General features: G+C 40.6%; 1 protein-coding gene across 3 annotated transcripts in view; it reads left to right on the top strand.

The window, feature by feature from the left end:
- Positions 1-21,022, top strand: part of ADGRV1 (adhesion G protein-coupled receptor V1) — a 236,191-nt gene that overhangs the window by 176,308 nt on the left and 38,861 nt on the right. For 2 of the 3 annotated variants that reach the window (XM_080972133.1, XM_080972134.1), the window contains 2 exons: positions 976-1,154; positions 19,769-19,926. In XM_080972133.1, the coding sequence (XP_080828259.1) occupies positions 976-1,154; positions 19,769-19,926 (337 nt within the window). The remainder of the gene's footprint in view (positions 1-975; positions 1,155-19,768; positions 19,927-21,022) is intronic. The other variant, XM_080972135.1, reaches the window with a different exon arrangement.

Raw genomic sequence — 21,022 nt, forward strand, 5'->3', positions numbered from 1 at the left:
TGTGATGATAATGATGCTTGATTTTTTTGAATAGCCTTCTCCTTATGCATACAGTGTTCCAAGGCAATTTACAAACATAGCCTTGAAAACAGCTAAAAAATTTTTAAAAGTACAAAAGCCACCTATTATAGGTTTAAAAACAAAACAGAGTGAACATCTGGATACCTTTTCATCTAGCTGGAAAAGCTTGTTAAAACAAAAATGTCTTCAGTTCTTGATTGACCTCCAGCATTTTTATTAAGGACAAAGCCTGGTTGCTGCTGCCTATAGGAAAACTACTTTTGCCATGAACCCCCATGTTCAATTTCTTAGCACCTCTGCGAGGTGGATTTTATGAGACAGGAAGGTAGGGAAGATTTCCTCTCCCTGCTGCCTGCCTCTGTTTGCACCGTTGTGTCTACTAACTGTTTTGAAAGGAAATAAGGAGAGGGCAGAAAGGGTTTGGGGTGTTTGGAGATGGAAGCATGGGCTTCTGTTGGATTGGATTAGGGAAAAAAATATTTCATCTTTTTCAGTTGGATAATTAATGTTTCTGAGGTGAGTTTTGGAGAGTTTGCCCTTAGTTCATGTGTCTTTACGGTGAAATTGTATAACCTCTTTATATTAAAGCTATGGAAATGGGATTTTACTAGGATGCTATTCATTTATTAATGGGAAGAGTGTGAGCTGTTCGTGGCTGGGCAATTTAATATTACAATATTTGATGTCAACATTTGAAACTTGTACAAAATAGATCCTTTGTCTGCAGACGAATTTGTTGCCATTTGTCTCTATTTCTTTACCTCTTGTGTGCTGATTGAAAACTTGAATTGCCATCCTGAAAACCCTTCAATATATATTATTTGTTTCAGCATATTCAAAAATGTGGCTGAGTTTTTGCAGTAAACCAATACATATTTATGAGTATTTTATTTTGCACAATAATAAGTGGTTCATATCAAACCTATTGATCCAGGACTCTCCATTATTCCCTAGGCTGTTAATTTCTGGTATGTCCTGGTGATGAATGATGAGCACACAGAAAGGCGCTATCTAATGTTTTTCCTTCTGGGTTGGGGTCTTCCGGCTTTTGTGGTGATTCTACTTTTAATCATCCTTCGAGGAATCTATCATCACAGCTTGTCGCAGATCTATGGCCTGGTCTACAATGATCTGTAAGTATATATGAAAAAAACTCAAAACAAGAATTGAATGAATATTTGTTCATTTCCCCTGTCTTATAGACTATACACACTTAATGGTTGTTTGTGTGCTGCTGGTTTTTAAACTGTCCAGTCCATTTAGCCAACTTTATTGAATGTACCTTTCAAGAAACAGTAAGATTCAGGCAGGACATGGGCTAAAATCTACAACTTTTGACAACATTTTATGCCCCTCTCTACCAGACGACCACAATGTAAAGGTATTATGTAAACCCAGGAAGGGGTTAGTGAGATTAGTGATGCATAAACTTGCCTCAGTCTATTCCAACATTCATTCTTACTTTCTGCTGTTCTGCAAGTGGTTTATTTTGAACAAGTCTTCCATCCACTTTGTCCTCTACTGAAATACCGTATTGTCCCGAATATAAGACACACCCGCAGATAAGCCGCATCTTTAAAATTCAAGGCTTATTTGCGGGTGCGGCCTGCCTCCCGGCTCTGCCACCCTGAACAGGGGCAGCCGGTGCTGGCGCTCAGTGCCCTGCTCCCCAAGCCAGTACCGGCGCTTGGTTCCGAGTGCGCTGCACACCTGCCTCCTGACACTACTGCCTCCCAGCACTACCTTCCCAAGCTGGCGCTGGGGGAGGCTTGGGAGCGGCTGCTTCCGGGGGAGGGAGCTGTACCGCTTTGCCAGTGGCCTTTCCCCCTTCATTTTGACAGCTGGGGGGAGGCTTGGGAGTCGCAGGTGGGTGGCACACCATTGTCCGGCACCCCTGATGGCCCTCCTGGGCAGCTGTTTCAGCAGTGATACTGTAAGGTGGTGAATATAAGCCACACTTTAACTTTTCACAATCAGAATTTGGGGGGAAAGTGTGGCTTATATTTGGGCCAATACAGTACGTGTATATTTTTTCCACATAGTGCACAACAGGTCCACATATCTCAGTCATCAACAGATACTTACAAATAATTTTCCTTCCCTGTGTTTTCCCTTTCAAAGTTAATTAATTTCCACAGGGGTGGCCCTGTTTAATACAATGGTATCTTGGTTCTCAAATTTAACCCATTCCTGAAGTCCGTTCCAAAACCAAAGCATTCCAAAACCAAGGTGCGCTTTCCCATAGAAAGTAATTCAAAATGGATTAATCCGTTCTAGACTTTTAAAATCAACCCCTAAAACAGCAATTTAACATGAATTTTACTATCTAACAAGACCACTGATCCATTGATCAAGACCATTGATAAAACGAAAGCAATAAACAATGTGTTACAGGCACACAATCAGTCAATCAGTAGCTGAACTGGGTTCCACAAAACACAGTCACAAAAACAAAACAAAAGAGAGCCACAAAAACACAAAATAAAGAGCAAAAACAGACAGACCGCAGCATAACACTCAAATCGGAAGTGTGGCACTCAAAATGGAAGTCTAACACTCAAAACGGAGCACATTTGGCTTCCGAAAAAAGTTCGCTTACTTCCAGGTTTGCAGTGTTAGGGTTCCAAGTTGTTTGAGTATGAAGGCGTTTGAGAACCAAGGTACCACTGTATATTGCAGCAAAACCAACAACAATATTTTGCAAAGTTAATGAAGTGGCTAATAGTGCATCACAAAGCTATCTGTGGCCGAAGTTTTAATCATCTTTACTCATAAGTAAGTCCCACCAAATTTACTCTCAGATGAGTGCGTCTAAGAAAGCAGCCTGTATTGTTAACTTGATTTCACAATTCAGTATATACTTGTCATCCTGTCTCCATTCTGCCACTCAGGCATCAGGGAGGGACAGTTTTAATATTTTACTTGTGACATAGGTCAGCCTTCCCTAACCTTGATTCTCCAAATGAATGCCAGCAGGTTCTTATATAACATAACAGGAATTACAGTGTTTACTCTGCAGTAGTGTGTCTTCTGGGCTTGTTTTGCAAGAGGAACACAAGTGAGCAGGCTGAATTATCATAACCTCATCTCGGAATAGTATTTATTTTAGGTTGGGGTGGGGAGGAGGGAGGGAGCCCTACCTGCAAAGAAACAGTTAGGAGCTCATTTAAGGCTTCTGATTGTTCATTTGTAGCCATATCTACACCTGTTCTGCACCTGATGACAGATGTGGGACAGGAAAGCATGGTTTGTGGGGAATGGCCTGGAAGGCCAAATTTGGACCTGTGCCAGGCCTAAGTAGGCTTGTGGGCTAGACATTTCCCATCACTGTTTTAGAATAATACCAACAGCTTTGCAATATTCTCCAATAAAAACATTTAATGCCATATTTAAACTGCACTGGATACTTAGAAATGCATATCCCCTGACACTTGCTATTTGCAAAACTATATGCCCCTGTTGATGCACTATAAACAGCATACACTGTTACAAACTGCATCAATTAGGTCTATTTTTTAATGCATTTTCCATTTTTCTATTTACACATCATACAATTTCCATCATACAAAATTTCTCTACAGACTTCCCAATCCAACACTCTGTGGCATTCTAGATATACCTTACTTTCCTGCATATCCGTTAATTTCCCCACATGATTTTTCTCCTTTCATTTCCTTCTTTGTTGTTACCTGTTGCTCATGAAATTACCCCTACTTGTAGGTTAGTATCAGTATCATAACTTTTTAAATATTCTCCAAGGCTTTCCCACTCACGCCTTATCTATTTCTCATCCTGGTTCCTTATTTTGGCCATCATGTTTGCAGATTTTATCAGTTTGTATAGCCATTGTTCTTTCTTGGGATCCCTTTTTCTTTCCAGTTTCTAGAATACACTATTCTGGCCACTGCTGTTGCATGAAGAAATAGGTTGTGTATCTTCTTTGGTATCTCATCACCAGTTATTGCCAATAAGAAGGCTTCAGGTTTTCTGGGGAATGTAAACTTGAAAATCTTTTTAGCTCATCGTAGAGCATCTCCCAATAATCTTCGGCATGTTTACAGAACCGCTACATTTGTATAAAAGATCCCTCCACCTCTGAACACTTCCAGCACAATTTGGACCCTCTGTTATACATTTTGACAAGTTAACTGGGCATCAAGTACAACCTTTAGACAGAGCCTCTTTTGCATGCTATCCTTTATCAAGTAGCAAGCTGAAAAGTTCATAGTTTGGTTCCATAGCTTTTCCCATTCTGAAATTTCAATGTTATGTCCAATGTCTATTGCCCATTGTGTCACCATGGCCTTTGACCATTTCATCTTTGGTCTCCCATTCTAATAATTTTTTGAATATATTGTGGATATTATTATTTTTGTTATTTCCTAATACTCTCAAGTTGGACGTGGGTGGTGCTGTGGGTTAAACCACAGAGCCTAGGACTTGCCGATCAGAAGGTCAGCGGTTCGAATCCCCGCGACGGGATGAGCTCCCGTTGCTCGGTCCCTGCTCCTGCCAACCTAGCAGTTCGAAAGCACGTCAAAGTGCAAGTAGATAAATAGGTACCACCCCAGCAGGAAGGTAAATGGCATTTCTGTGTGCTGCTCTAGTTCGCCAGAAGCGGCTTAGTCATGCTGGCCACATGACCCGGAAGTTGTACGCCGGCTCCCTTGGCCAATAAAGCGAGATGAACGCCGCAACCCCAGAGTCGGTCACGACTGGACCTAATGGTCAGGGGTACCTTTACCTTTAATACTCTCAATAATGCAATATTGGGTATTGCATTCATTAGATCTATCTTTAGGCCTCAGTTATAGAGCTTAGAAGAGGTCTTATGAAGCAAAAGGGAATGATTTGGCTTTTTGTGACTTCCACAATTAGTTGTGGATAGGTTTTTTAAAAATATAAAAATAAAAATTAAGAATTATGCACATTTATTTTTAGACAGATTGCAAGCTGCCAACAACTCTTATTTTCAAAACCAGATAAACTTAATAAAACCACAAACAGTCTGTTAAGCTGGGACTGGAACCTAAGCAAATGGGTCATTTAAAGGGGAAGACCTTTTTTACTCAACAAGGAAGCCCCCTGGGAAAACTTGGAAACAGTTCACCACAATGACATTTCATGTTAGATGTTTTAAGCTTGCAGTCATCTCTGTTTACCGTAAGCAAGTAAAGGTTTACTGTAAACCAGTAAACATTGTTCATGTTCAACTAACAAACAACATGCAAGATAGCTAATCTCATATGTTGTCTGAAAAGTATTATTATGTTGCAGATTAGTTATTTATCTCCGGATGTAGTCATATTAGACTACTCCCTTTTCATGGAAAACAGTCTTAAAACCAAAAGAAGAGCCCTGCTGGATCAGGCCAAAGGCTGATCTGGTGCCACATAGTGTTCTCACAGTAGTCAATGACATGTCTTGGGAAGCCCACAATCAGGACTTGAATGCACCCTTCAAGTTTTAAGCAAGCTTTAAAAACCCATCTGTTCCGGCTTCTTTTTTATAGATGGCTTTATGATTCTGATGTTGAAATTTTTTAAACCTTCCAGCTGAGCTATAATAATAAGGCTTTATTTGCTGCCAGTGTGTTGTGTTTTTAAATAGCTGTTTTGATTTTATTCTTTCTATTTTTTATTATTGTTCTGTAACGTAGATTTTGTAAGTCCCTTGTGAGGGCATTTTCCTGGAAAAGCAACCTAAAAATACTTAGATAAGTAAACGAAATGATCTGTTGAATATCTTCCCACCTTGTGGCCTGACACATGCAGGCAATGTTCATCCTGGTGTTGGAAATCTCTAGATTTTCTGTCCTGGGGGACTTCAGCTTCCATGCCAAAGCCTCACTTTGGCTGGAGTGACTCAAAACATCATGGGCACCATGAAAGCTATGCAGAGTTTTTTAAAATGTATGTTTAATGTATAAACATACCGTAGTTATGATCCAATACTACCTCTGGGAATACTACAAGGGAATAGAGGGAACAATTCTGCGCTGGACATAGTGAGAGGGTTTATGGATGAGGGAAATGTCTAAAACTGATACCTTGTGATAAAGAGACATGTGGGACCTCCTAACTTTAGGAGTGCTTGCGCTTTTGCATGCAGAAGATCTACATGTCAATCTGGCATTTTCAGGTATATGACTATGAAAGACTCCTGTGTGGGATGCTGCCAGCCAGTGCAGGAAATACTGAGTTGGATGGACCAACAGTGTCTCAAAATGCAACATGCTCCCCCATACAGTCCCCTCATTCTTGAAGATTAAGCAGTTGGGAATATGCTGGAGTGCAGATGGCAGAAGACTTGGGTCAAATCCAACCAAACATGGCTTAGAGCCTGTTTGAGAACATGCTCTGTGGCGGTATTGGCAGCAAAGAAATCTTACTTCACTGCCAACATTGCATCTGCAGAATGCTATCCGGCAATGTTGTTCCAGTTTGTTAGAAGAACTGCATAGCCTCCTATTAATAACCTGCGAAACTATCAAAGGCGTGCTGGGACTTCTTTGTGAAGCATTTTAAGGATTTTCAGTTGCTTCCGTCTGCTGAGATGCCATATTGCAGGGCTTGCCAGCATTTGGAACTGGTGGGCACACTTTGAAATCTGGGCAGCAGTCACACTTTGTCCTGCCCCTTACCTTGTGTTGAATAGAGCTTATGTGGATACCACCTAGAAAACTTCCATCTTTACACCTATCGTAATGTGCCATCATTGATGGAGTTGCAGCCTCAATTGTTTTGCACTGGCAGCAAAAAAGGAGCAAAGTGTGAGACAGGTATAAGGTGCAAAAACAGAAATGCTTTCAGGGTATTTGCAGGGATGCAATGAAACTTTAATGCCCAAAAATGGAGGTGAAGAAAAGGAGGGTCTGGCAGTTGAAGTACAGAAACGGAGCAAATTCTACCCTAATATAATTTGTGTGCATACTGTCCCTGACATTTCCTTTGCTTTTTAAACACATGCACCTAATGAATAGGATTAAGTGCCACACAATTGCAACTTGCCAGAAGGAACCATTCTCTCTCTCCTTCTCCTACACACTGTTGGAGTTCTCTCAATCCCATGAAACCCAATTTTGGGGGCAAGTGGAGAGGTGTGGGGGGGGGGAAAGGCCTGTTGCAGAAGCCCTCACATACAGAGCTTTTGCTAACTTGATTAGTTAGGTGAATCCAGTCCCCCACCCCCTTTTTCAAACTGCATGTTATCAGCTTACTGACTGTGTTATTTCCCCCCCAACTGCACACTAAAAAAAGCACAACCTGATGGGGTTATTTGTATCTTGGTACCAAGAAGAACATTAAAGTGGGTAATAATGGCTCAGTCACGACTCAAATTGTTAAGACTTTAATTAGATAAAGGCAACAGCTTGAACTTCAAAAGCAGCTTTCAATCATTTTGAAAGGCTCCACTTGTGTGACATTTTAAGTGACGGGCACTTACTTGATTAACCTGCGTGTTCATCAGTTGTCAATCAGAGGGTCACACCCTTGTATGTTCTTTTGGGCATTATCCCAAAATAGAAATGCTTTAACATAAAAGCCATCCTGTAACCTATATATATAGAGAGAGAGAGAGTCAATCTTTTATTCAATCTCCAATTACAGAAGTTTAGAGACATCAATGAAATTAGCAAGCAATATCCCACCCCCACCCCCACCCTGTTGCATTAAGGGGATTCATTGTGAAGGCCTAAGGTATAATCCATAGAACATTGTTTATCCGATTTAAAAGTGAAATATGTAAGATTTTTTGCTGACACATTTTTTCCCTTTAAATTGCTGTTGGAGCAACTGGTACTCAGCCTGTTAAGGGACTACAAGCTGAAAATGAATATCTGTTCCCCCAGGGCTCCGGGGTAGGGAGGCAGAGGTTGCCACATGGTGCAACCTCAGTTGGAAAGGGAGAATCACCAACTTCTTGCATGGTCAGTGGAGGGGATGACTGCTTGGAGTTGCCCTCCACCTGTTCATGCTTGACCCTCTATATGCTTGCCCGCAATCCAATTGCGGCATGGGCACAGGGTATGTGTACCCTGGTCACCCCTGGTGTATTTAGGAGGGCGACCTGGAGCAGGCTGCCCTCTTGGTTGACTGATGGCAGATTTACCACCTACCCCAGACTGTTAAGGGCCTGCTCAGTGGGGAAGTGGGCAAGTTGGCGTGGGGACTTTGTTATGGTTTATCGGCTGCCATATTCATGGCCAATGAGGAATCTTCTCCTGCATATACTAAGGTGAAATGTGCATAGGACTGCATATATTTTTGAAACATTAACATACAAAAATGCATTTTAGCCTTGGGTTTATGGGCTCTCCATGCAATCAAGAATACCAGTTGCTCAGGACTTCTAGTCATGTAAGAGGCTACGTGTGTATGCCTACATGTGTAGGCTTTGTTTTTCAGATATTATACTGAATGCAAAATGACAAGGTTGATCTATGCGAAATGAGGAGCAGAACCTGTGCTTCTGCTTCCCTCTCCACATGCTTAATCTATACGTGGGGATGGTCGTTTGTTTGTAAAGGGCTCTCATTTCATGAAGAGCACTGCTTAAGTCTTTTGTGCATGTGATTATACAGCTGCTGGCTTTGAGTGCCCTGTCTCAATATTCACATGTAGAATCCCATTTAGTATTCCAACTCAGAGAAGGACTTAAGGGGGAAATGGTGCCCAGTAGTATAGCTGAGCATTACCTGCTGCACAAATTTGTACAATGAAGCAGTTACTTGCAAATTATAGTGACATCAGAAGGGCTACTGTGACAATGCTGTGACACTGCTAATAGCACTTTAAAATGTCTTCTGCTTTCGCCCTTCAATGAAGACCCTCAAGGTAGCTAACAAAATATAAAAGCTAACATAAAGACATATAACACCATCACTGAAACAACTATATCTATATCAAGAATTGACCGTGATGTGCCAGCACAACAAATTGTTCATCACTATGACCAGGTGTGGCAAAACAGCAGAGCACAACTGTGTTAGGCAGCACAGAAACTGAAGAAGTGGAAGAAAGAGAGAGCAGCTACAAGTGATTTACAAACCTTTCTAAAGGCCTTTTAGCTACTACAGTTATGCTGGCAGACATCTACTTTTCTGCAGTAAGCAGGTGCAATAGAAATGCAGACGACAGGCAGCAGAGCAGAGTTCCTCCACCCATTTGTCTTGTATAAGATAGTGCTGGAGATACATTGATGCTATTCTGTAGACAGTGTTGCTAAGTACTACTTTCATTGTGGGAATAAGTCCTTCGTTCATTGCGAGCATGGGGCTACAGTGGAAAAAAAAATCCTGTAGTATTTCTCCTGAGAGCTTTTTATAACTTTGCAAATATTTACCACCATCAAGGCAAGGGAGAAAAAGAGGAACCTCCCTTCCTAAAAAAACCCCAAACAAACCCAGGCAATAATCGGTGAGTTGTGCCTCTAAAATGTTTAAAATAGAAATGCTACCTTGTTACAGAAATACTATGTTGATGTCTACTTGAGGAAAGAAGTGTGTTTTTGCTGATTGAAACTGTAGCCATTTTTAGATTGTGAAGAAGAACAATTTAGCATTTAATTTTAGAACGGTTGCAGCATACAGTATTTCTGGATGAGTGGACCACCCATGCATGATGCAATGATTCCATATCTGGCACAAGCTTCCTGCAAGCAAATCCTAGGTACTGACCACAGTGGGGCTCTGACTTGGATGCAACTCTCAGTGGGTAAAATGTTAGATGTGGAGCTGGAAAAGATGTGCATTTAGCTGTGTGATCGCTGCACACACAAAGATGTTCAAATGTTAGATGATATGTGGTGATTTTAACTTCCAGGGGGAACTTCCAGTTATTAGTCTGTTGCACCAAAACCAAGTCTTGTGACACCTTAAACACTGCCAAAGACTAGGTGTGGTAGCAATATCGTACTTCTGGGACAGAATACTATATACTTTTTTTTCCTGCAAATGATTGTGTACCTTCCCTCACCCCCAGTGTATGCATGTTAAATCAGACAGATACTCAGAAATATTTCCAGTGTGTCTCTTTATGTGTGTGAGAGAGATGTTTGCCCAGCATTCCAGTTCTTAGAATGATATCAAAACCTGAACATTTTATAGCTGACAAAAATAGAAAGCATTGAGTAGGCTGATCACACATTCGTTTAATAACAATAGGTGATACCCAGGTCATAATCAAAGTAGATGCCATTGAACTTAAGGGACTTATGCTACTTATGACCATTGATTTCAGTGGGTCTACTCTGAGTAGGGTTAATGTTGACTATCACTCAGCTGTTGTAATTTAGAGACTAGCAGTACCAACCACAAACATACTCAGAATCTCATCAGGAGTGATTTTTCAGTTTTGCCCACTTGCAACATTAAACTCTGTGGGTGGTATTCAGCTAAGTTTTACTCCAAGTAATCCCATTGATATTAACAAAGATGACAAAGCTAGGTCTATTAATTTCAGTAGATTTACTGTAAGTAAAATTTAGCTGAGTTTTGCCTTACAAATGTATTTGATTTTTTTTTAATCCTACTTTTCTGTATAAAAGACAAATAAAACAAGTCTAAACTGCTTTAATCAATAAAGTTAGATGGAACAGATTTACATTATCATTCTTAAAGGACATTTTTGTCCTTTAACCTGTCACCTGTCCTACAAGACTCACTTGATATTTGTCCTCATTTACTGGAGCTCAGGCAGGACAGCTTATATGTTGTTTTCTTATCCTTTCTTTGCATATCCTGAACATGAAAACTCACATATTCTTGATTCATGCAAAATAGTCAAGATAGCATTTGGCATCACATTTTCTTGTGGTGGGAAAGGAATAGTTCTGATATACCCTCAACACTGTTTCTTCACATTTGATTTAATAGCTTTTGGGACAACACAGATACTTCCCAGTCGTTCTCAACATTACAGCACACAGTGATTTGACTTATTCAGCTATTCAACTTTACATCTATCATCGCTGAACTTGTTCCTTTTATGTTGAAACTTCTGAAATGTGACTTCAGCCTACAGTGTTCAGAACAGTTTGATAAATCAAACTTGTAAATATCTTGAAATATATAGAGACACAAATAATTTGAGTGGTGACCTGCTAGCTGTAGAAGTCTTTTCTCAGTGAAACAGAAAACAGCTGATGCTGAAACTAGGGATGTCACAAACCCACCTCCCTGTCCTTCATGAAGCAGTTTTTCAAGAGTTCCAAAAGGGAGATAAAGGGTGAGTGAATGTACTTTTAATTGAATGAATGCATAGTTAGTAGTTTCAAAGCATGTTAACAAAAACCAGGCCACTTCACCTGATATATGGAGTGAAAAGTGCAAGGTATCAGTGCACTGCAAACAAAGGAGGAAGCCAACTTCAGAAATAAATGCAGTGAATCCTAAACTGCATTTGCAGCTTTACAACTCTTCAAAAAGCATCAAAATAGGTGCAGTTCCAAAAAGAAGACGACTCCCTGCTTTGATCAGTTCCTCTTAAACCTAATTCTACAATCTGGTAGAATCAAATCAAAATTTGTAATGCAACCTACAGAGATCTTAAAGAATGAGCTGAAACACACAAACAACAAAAGCGAAAGAGTAAAAATCACTGTTAATGGGAGGCATGTTGAGTTGTTTGTTTGTTGTTGTTCTCCACTGTAATATGAATCCAAAATATTATTTGTTTCAAGAAAATGCCAATTCAAAATAAACTGTGTTGCAGGCAATAGCAACAAGTCCAAAAGTTTCAGTATGTCATTGAGTAAATAGAGTCATACACACCACAGCTGTTTTTAAACTTGGGACACGTGAACAGTTGATACGGCTCATCTGAGAACTGTTTACTTTTAAAGTTGCTTGCGCTCAGAGCAGAATGCATTGTAGAGAAAATTCCCTGTTGATGTTGCATTGGCAGTTAAGGGGATTTCTGGTGAAGTCAGGTACACTGCATGAAAGAGAAACCAAAACAAGAGCTCTGTAAATAGTAATAAAGGGAAAGTCCAGCATATGTGCAAAAGGAAGAGTGTAACTTTAGTTTTTGTTTTAGTTTTCTTCTGTTCTACAGCTAAATATGCCCTTTGGTTGCCTTATCAGCTGATTTGAAAAGTTATCACATGCTGTTGAATTTTACATTCCAACTACGAAGTTGTTGTACCTTTATGATCAAAAGTGCCTGCCAAATGGGCCTGTATTCAGTCCCTAAAGCTTCCATGTGGTACAGCTGTACTCAATTAGAAGCCGCATAAGCCACGTCAGACGTTCAGGTTCTAAAGAACGTTCACAAACCGGAACACTCACTTCCTGGTTTGCTGCATTTGGGAGCCAAAATGTTTGAGTTGCAAGGCGTTTGAGAACCAAGGTACGACTGTATTTAATAGTTAAATGTTTTTATTTATATTTAGTGATTGTTTATAAGTTGTGTACTTGTGGTATTTTTGAATTTTTTTATATTTAAAATAATAAAAAGGAAGAGGGTGGAGCTAGCCTTGCTTTCCTAGGAAACCTGGGGTGATATGCAATGTAATCTATGTTAAAATCACCTGGCAGTATACTTGTTCCAGAAGTGAAGTGTTTTGTTTTGTACTGCAAGAGAATGCATAAGCAAGTTGTTGGTAATTTTGGAATCATCCACTCTTCTGTTTGTCCTGTGATTCCTAGGCACAGGTTCGGGAGGTTTTTGTTCTGTCCTGCCACTTTCCTTGAGAAAGCCTGTGGTTTACTGCTGAATCAGACAATACATCAGTTGGGTTTTCTGTGAACTGACATTTGTTCAGTAAACAGTGGGCTTTCCCCAGGGAAAGCAGCAGAACGAAGGAGAAACCTATTGGACCTATGCTAGAAATCATGGGACAAACAGAAGATATCAAGAGGCAAAGGAAAGCATGGATGAGCCCTTTGTTGTGTGATCCATTGCACAATGAGTTTCTGCTAGTGCATCTATTGCATTGGAGTCCCCTGTTGTGCAACATTAAAACTCACTCATGTACTGGTGCAAGAGCCCTTGCACTAGCAGACAGAGAGTACTGGATGCAGCCTTTGGGGTTTTCATAACTAGCGGTATGTGCTTTGATGGAGGCTAGGGCAAGCACACACAGTCTGCTCATACGAAGCTGCATTGACTGAGCATGGGGAGTGGGATCATTCCTGCTCACTTTGCCCCAATCTTCTGAGTATGCCGGAGTTGGGTTGAGGCCTCAAGCACAATGCCACTCTATCCCTCCCATGTTTTCAGCCAACATAGTTTTATTATGTGAATGGGGTTTCAGGCACCATGAAAATGTTTAGAAAGAAAGGTGTATACTGGAAAACAGGAGCTATTGGATGGCTTGGAAGTTACATCACAAAATACAATCCAATAGGTGCCTGTGACACTACTGCATAATCTTTCCCACAGAAAACTGTGTTTGTGGGTGGGTGTGGGGAGAGAAAACCCTCAAGTAACCATAGTAAGCAGACCGATCCCTGGGAAATTGTGATTTATTTGGAACTGAGGCAGTATCATCTGAGCAGATGTATGATGTCTGTGCTGCCCTCCTGAAAGAAAGTTAGTGTCTGGGAAGACTCCGACTATGAATGCAGCAGAATAGCTATGGGGCAATTAATCTACATTAGGTGATCTTTAGCACCCATAAAAGTTGGTCGGCTAAAAGATAGCTCCCTGTTTTATTCTGTGGGAGTTACGTAGCAACAAATGCCTATAGCAATCTCATTAGTGTTTTCTTTGTAGCACAGAGAGTTGACGAGACTCACAGTCTGCCATGCTTTAGATGTAAGCAGCCACAACTGTCTGTCCCCTCCCCCCCCTTCCTTCCAGAGAACAAACAAGCTAACATGATCTGAGCCAGTGGTAACCTCAAGCATTTGTCTTAATGTTTGCTCAGCAACAGCGTGTAGCAGCACCAGCAGCCAATAGGAAGGTTTTGTACTTCTGCCTTTACATATAGTTCAGCATGTGTCTGCTGTTTCCTGTTCATCAGCTGGGAACACCAGATGCAGTTCCTTTGATAAGAGGTACTTGGGTTCAGAATCTCTGCTCAGGTCTTTCAAATGTAGATTTAGGGCTATTTGCAGACTAAATCCACTCAGAGATACTGCCTTAGTGCTTTCTCCTAAAAAGTAAATAACTGTGAACAAGATATGCACACACTCTCAAATTGTAATACCATTGTTTACAAACTGAACTGGCCAAAACCAGATAACTCTTCTGATGCGTTCATCGCACTCTGTGCATCTCTCCACATCATTCTGTGGGCAGCAAAGGAAGCCGCAGGGACAAAATGAGTATACATGCAAAGAACACACAGTCATTTTAAAAGCAGTCACCATGCATAAAGCGGCAGCAGAATCCAGTGAGAGGTCTGTTGTGCAGTGTAAGAGACAATATGCAATTCACACTGCAGGAAGGAAAGAATGAGCCCACACATGAATTGGTTTGTACTGGCTAAAGACATTGACGCACAGAGAGATCATGCTTAGGACAAGAGGATCAGCTAAAGGAGAATTATTATAGGAGGGCCCTTTGGCTGATTGACATCTGATGTCCCTTTAAATGTGCTGTGGAAGAGTGGGTCCTTGGCTTGTTTTTGTTTTTATTTTTGTTATGTATTTTGAGTTTTTTTAATTGTAATTTCATGTTGTGAACCACCCTGAGTTCTATGGGTATAGGGCAGTATACAAATTTAAATAGTTGTAATAGTAATAATAGTAATAGTAATAAGGTCTGAGGCATCTCCCCTTTTTGACTGCAACAGTGCATGTCCACCTGGTTCTTAAAAATTGCACTAAAAATTGCTATATTAATATTTAACCCATTTTAAGCTACTGTAGGGGACCCAGCAAGTCACAGAGCTCAGTTCCCTGAATCAATGTGCTGGGGAAAGAGTAAGGTGCCAGATACGGAGGACACTCATTGACCACTGCAGGAGGCTTGGGTCATATCCACACCATGCATTTAAAGATCTAATATTCCACTTCAACAGTTATAGCTCCAGGCCCAAGAATCCTGGGAACTGTGGTTTGTTAAGATTCTTCTAACACAGCTCAGCACCTGTAACAAACTGCAATTCCAAAGATACTTTGGGGGAGGCCATAGCTGTTTAAAGTGGTATGATATGGCTTTAAATGTATAGTGCAGATGAAGCCCAATGGACATACAGTGGTACCTCGGAAGTCAAATAGAATCCATTCTGGAAGTCCATTCGACTTCCAAAACATTTGGAAACCAAGGTGCAGCTTCCACTTGGCTGCAGGAAGCTCCTGCAGCCAATCGGAAGCTGCATTGGACGTTCGGGTTCCAAAGAATGTTCACAAACTGAAACACTCACTTCCGGGTTTGCGGTGTTCGAGAGCCAAAATGTTTGACTCGCAAGGCGTTCGGGAGCCAAGATATGACTGTATATTAATTAAAGCTAAGGCTGTGCTTGTTTATGCCAGAGGGAATTTGCTGGCAACTCTCCACAGCAGTGTGAAATTAGATGTAAAACACACCAAGTTCCATGCACCCTCTTGTGTGTATGTGCAGGAACTGGGTTGCAATTGCAGGTATGTGTTCCCTGGGTTTCATCTGAGCACTGCTTACAAAAAAATTAGGGATATGGAGGGTCAGAGGGAAGCTCATTTTGCAAAGTCAGCATTTTCTGCCAATAGCCTATTTCAAAATGTTCCAGTTAATTGCTCTGATAAGTCTTTACATGCACTCAGTACAACAGAGCACATAATATCAGGCATTCAACAAAAAGGTGATTTAGAATTAAAAGGGAAACAGGGTAAGATCGGTAGACTGATGTTCCTTCCTACAGGTGGTATAAGAGCAAGAAGAGTACCCAGCAACTGTAGTAGCCTCTACTTCAGAGGCTTGCAACTGGAAAAAAAAGGGCAGATCTTCATTTGGTAGAATTTCTTATGTAGGAAGCTATAGCTTTCCTCTCAGTTATTTTCTGTTGATAGTCTCAACCTATTCTTTGACCTTTGTTGCTTCTAGTTTAAACTCAAGCTGAATCTAGCATTTGATTGTGTGAACAGAGGAATGAGAATGAAGGGGAATGAGTCAATCCTAATCTAAAATCTTCCTTTAGAATTCACAGAAACAGGGATGTCATGTGTTTAAATGCCCAGCAACTCTCATTAGGTTCATTGAAATGAACGGGATCAGTACAAGGGGGCAGATCTAGGAAATTTGCAGGTTCCCATTTATAGAGTTAGCACAAAGTATGTATGTTCCTTGTACATAATGTCATCTTAGAACTTCCATTGAGCCCTGTTCAGGCTAGAATTAGGTGCATAGGAAGGTGCTTTCAATCTGTTAGACACTACTAGTCATGCTTCCTCAGTTTTAATAGAGGTTTTGTCATGTCTGAATTAAGACCTTTTGAGGCCCTAAGCACTTAAAAGCTTTTGGTCCCCCCATATATATCTAATTCAATATATATATAAAAATAAACCATAAAATAAAATTTTATTTTTCGAAATAAAACAAAACCTACAGTAAGATGGAAAATAATGTTTGTTTTTGTATACTTCCACTTTATTCCATGATACAAACAATTTCAGTACTATCTTACAGCTGAATCCTGTGATTTTGTGCTTTAATTTAGACAGATTTTGTAACAGAATTTGTAAACTGAAAAGTGGAGTTGCTGGTCCATGGTAAATCCGGCAATGGAAAATTTCTGTAGTGCCGCCCCCCCCCCCCTTCCCTTGATGCCCTAAGCACAAGCTTATTTTGCTTAAGGGCTAACCCAGCCCTGGGTTTTGTGATTTCTCAATCTTGACATTGAGAGTGTAGTTTGTTTAAAGTTAGTTTTGCACTTGAACCATGGCTACGGTTTAGTTTTTGTAGGCTCTTTCTTTCTTTCTTTCTTTCTTTCATTATGTTTTTTAGAGAGGAAATACTACATAAAAGATCCAGGTTTGTGTAGGTACAGCTGCCCACACCTTGGCAGAATTGGCATAAGTCTCAATGCAGACACACAGTAATGCAGAAGTACAGCTGGGAATTTAAGGCCTGTGAGTTTCCAATACAGTCAGTGACCATTTTAGGTGCATCCAATTGATGTGCGACCACTGGCGTGTGTGTCCTTTTGGACCCGGAAGGGGGTAGGGCATGCTTATGCACACTCTGCAACACATGTAGGGACCAGGAATGGAACCCCGGTGTGAAATGGTTGCCACCCGTTCCTCAATAATGGCCCAGCATACTGGAGTGTATGCCCACCTGTGCATGTCCAGAACATCTGTTGTAAACCTTTGTAAAGCCACCTGTACATGGGTGGTTGCATTCAGATGAGGATACCTTTAATGATATTTATTCCTAAATCACAACGACTGTACTAATAAACATTACACATTCATATTTTGGAGAACTAATAAGTAGCTTTGGGGGTTTTTTTGTATCTCTCCCCCCCCCCACCTGTTTGTTCTTGCTATGTAAAAAGCAAAGTAGTCATGGGTGCACCATACCTTCCGAAAGAAATTGAAATTTTTACTATAAATCTTTTTTCCTTGAAATAACAGAGTTCAGAAAACAAAGCCCAAAGGAATGGAATCTACTTGGAGCTTTGTGCCTAGCAATGGAGAAAAATAAATCTATTTGTATTCATTGGAAACTAAATTGACAATGATGTTTTCTCTTAGAATCATAGAATCATAGAATCATAGAGTTGGAAGAGACCACAAGGGCCATCGAGTCCAACCCCCTGCCAAGCAGGAAACACCATCAGAGCACTCCTGACATATGGTTGTCAAGCCTCTGCTTAAAGACCTCCAAAGAAGGAGACTCCACCACACTCCTTGGCAGCAAATTCCACTGTCGAACAGCTCTTACTGTCAGGAAGTTCTTCCTAATGTTTAGGTGGAATCTTCTTTCTTGTAGTTTGGATCCATTGCTCCGTGTCCGCTTCTCTGGAGCAGCAGAAAACAACCTTTCTCCCTCCTCTATGTGACATCCTTTTATATATTTGAACATGGCTATCATATCACCCCTTAACCTCCTCTTCTCCAGGCTAAACATGCCCAGCTCCCTTAGCCGTTCCTCATAAGGCATCGTTTCCAGGCCTTTGACCATTTTGGTTGCCCTCCTCTGGACACGTTCCAGTTTGTCAGTGTCCTTCTTGAACTGTGGTGCCCAGAACTGGACACAGTACTCCAGGTGAGGTCTGACCAGAGCAGAATACAGTGGCACTATTACTTCCCTTGATCTAGATGCTATACTCCTATTGATGCAGCCCAGAATTGCATCTTAAGCCGGACGTATATTTTTATCCTTCATGCTTCATGAAGTTTCTAAAATCAGATGATTGTGTGCTTCCTTGAAGATGTTAAGAGTGCATTAACGGCAGGAACATCCTGTTGATAGGAATTCTTGAGCTGAAAATGTTTGTTCCCGTACAGCCAAAAACCTGTTTATTTTCTGAATAAAATAACTTATGTGTCATTGTCTGTGCAATCTAATATGTGTTTAGTCTGAATTAAGCCATATTCAGTTCAATTGGATATTTTCCCAGATAAGCATGCTTAGAGTTGCAGTCTTTAATGATGTAGATTAAAGGTCCTAAGAACTTTACTGAGGCAAATCGAGAAATTCAGCATTTTACTAAGGAGAGTACAAAATGGCAGCAGCTGTAATGCTAGCACATACTAGAGGCATACTTTTCAACAGTGCTGTGTTTTAAAAAAGGATGCAAGCAAGTTCAAAGGGAACTGTAAGTAAGTAAGTCAAGGGAACTGAATATGTACTGAGTTTAGGGAAGGCTTGTAGCTAATGGGTGGGACATTTGAGGCAGGACTGAGGATGTCCCCAATCTGAAACTCTGAAGAAATGATGCCAGCCAGTGTAGGCAGTACTAAAAGCTAGATGGATCCATGTCCTGACTCAGTGTAAGCGTCCTGCATTCCTAAAAACTGTTTAGAGCCACTGCTTCTGCACTAGGAGCTAAAATCCATTGTACAAAATATTCCAGTGAAGTTGTCCTTGGAAGATGTGACATTGAAATTCCATCAGTGGAGAAGAAGGCAATGTTCTCATCCATCCTTGACTAATGCAATGCTCATCCATCTCCCCCTCCTAATTTGCCCACCCACGGTTGGGTTTGCAGAAGGAAAGTACTTGTTTCCACCTGTTCTTTGATTGCCAAATTGGAATATAGAGGTCTAGCCTCACCCATTTGCCCACCGCAGTGTAAAAATACTGAGTGTAAGTTATAATTTAAATGGATGAAAAAAGCAAACAGCGACAAAGGAGGAGGAAATGGCAAGAGGAGGTAGTTTGGTGAGGAAAAATGGCTTCAGCCTCCCAGTGGCATGTAGTTTGGTTTAACTACAATGGAAATTATTGCCTTTCATTACACACGAAGCTCCTTGATTTTTTTTAAGTGTTTTTTTTTTTAAAAAAAGATGTTTGTGGTTACAAAGGCTCAAAATGGAAAATTACACAGCACACTTTAAAGAAATGGTGCAATTAAGTGTCCATATTAAATAAACATATTTAGAGCTGTAAAAAATAATTTTCTGTGTACTTAGCTCTTTTTTGTTTATATTGGAATAAGAAGAAAATTAATCACATTTTAATAATTACGATTTTTCGTTATTTCAAGATGTACAAGGCAATTAAGACCACTTGAAAATAAATAGTCATGTTATTTGAGTAGGTAATTAAACAATTTGTAGCTTGTAAAGAAATGTCGGATTCCTCCCCCCTCCCTTGCACCATGCAAACTGCCTATAATGTCTGGAAATTACCTAGTTTTTCTTTCTTTCCAGGTGCTTTATCCCAAATATTTATGCAGCCCTTTTCACTGCCGTGCTGGTTCCACTAGTATGCTTGGTGGTGGTATTTGTGGTGTTTATCCATGCCTATCAGGTGACTCCCCAGTGGAAAGCATATGATGACGTATTCAGAGGAAGAACGAATGCTACAGGTATGGAAAATGGAATGGTCCTAATCAAACTAACAAGGCAGGTTCCTGCAATAACCAGTCTCTCCAAATAGGTAGCCACTTTCTTACTGGAAGGCTTCCTGTGCCTTCAACAGCTTTTGTGTTATGCAGAAATTAAACAGGTGAAGAAGTCCTCCTTCCTATTTCTCCCACTGAAGCAGCGGGGTGAAATGGATGACAGTTGTGGGAGAGGAGGCCTGACGGAGGTGGCATGTTGCAGCAGAGTCAGTGGAGTGAGTCCTGCTTCTCAGCTCTCCCAGTGCTGGAATGGCTTCCCCTTTTTGCAGCCATGTCCTTCACCATTTTAGGGAATAATCTGTGAGAAAGTTCTCTGTGTAGGCCCCACTGAAATAAACAGCACCTCTCATCCATTTTGAGCAGTGTTGAGAAAGTCTTTGTTGATTTTGCCCACAGAACATTGGTAGGGATTTCTCCACAAATACTTACTCTTTTATCAGATTTGTGAGAAAATCCCCATAGATTTTTTTCCTTCTAAATCTCAGGTCAGATAAGTTTAAGTGTAGCACTTATAGTGACCTAAAGTCAGTGAGCAACTCTCCAAATGTACTATACCTAACATACTGGGGATCCCTTTTGCTATTATTTTTATTCATTCCGTTTTGATCTTCTGCCAGTTTATTTCTACGTATAGGAAGAAGTCATGTTAGTGAATTTCCTGTTGGCATAAGTCCTGGAGACCCAACTCCTTTGTCTCATGAGAGAGAAAAAAAGAAGTACAATCTGATCACACAATGTACTCATTTCCCCTTTTCCCCTCCCCCCACTTCCTGGCTTATTTACTTCAAACTTCTGAGACAATTAGAGCGGAAAGGAAAGTTTAGATTGCCATTTGTGTCTTTCAATTTCTTTTAAACTAAAGAGCGCTGAGAAAAGTGGTGGATTTTATGACAGGGAGCTGCATTTCTGTCATCCTACCTAAGGGGAATATGTCCTGTTGAACTCAGAGGGTTCAATGAGTTAGTGTGCTTAGGATCTTGCTGCTCAAGTCAGTTTTATGTACCTGCTGTTTCATATAACTTTTGTTATCACCTTAGATAGCATGAAGAGGCCAGGTGGA

The sequence above is a fragment of the Podarcis pityusensis genome (genome assembly GCF_964106645.2).
Source record: "Podarcis pityusensis genome assembly, chromosome: 11".
NCBI lineage: Eukaryota > Metazoa > Chordata > Lepidosauria > Squamata > Lacertidae > Podarcis > Podarcis pityusensis.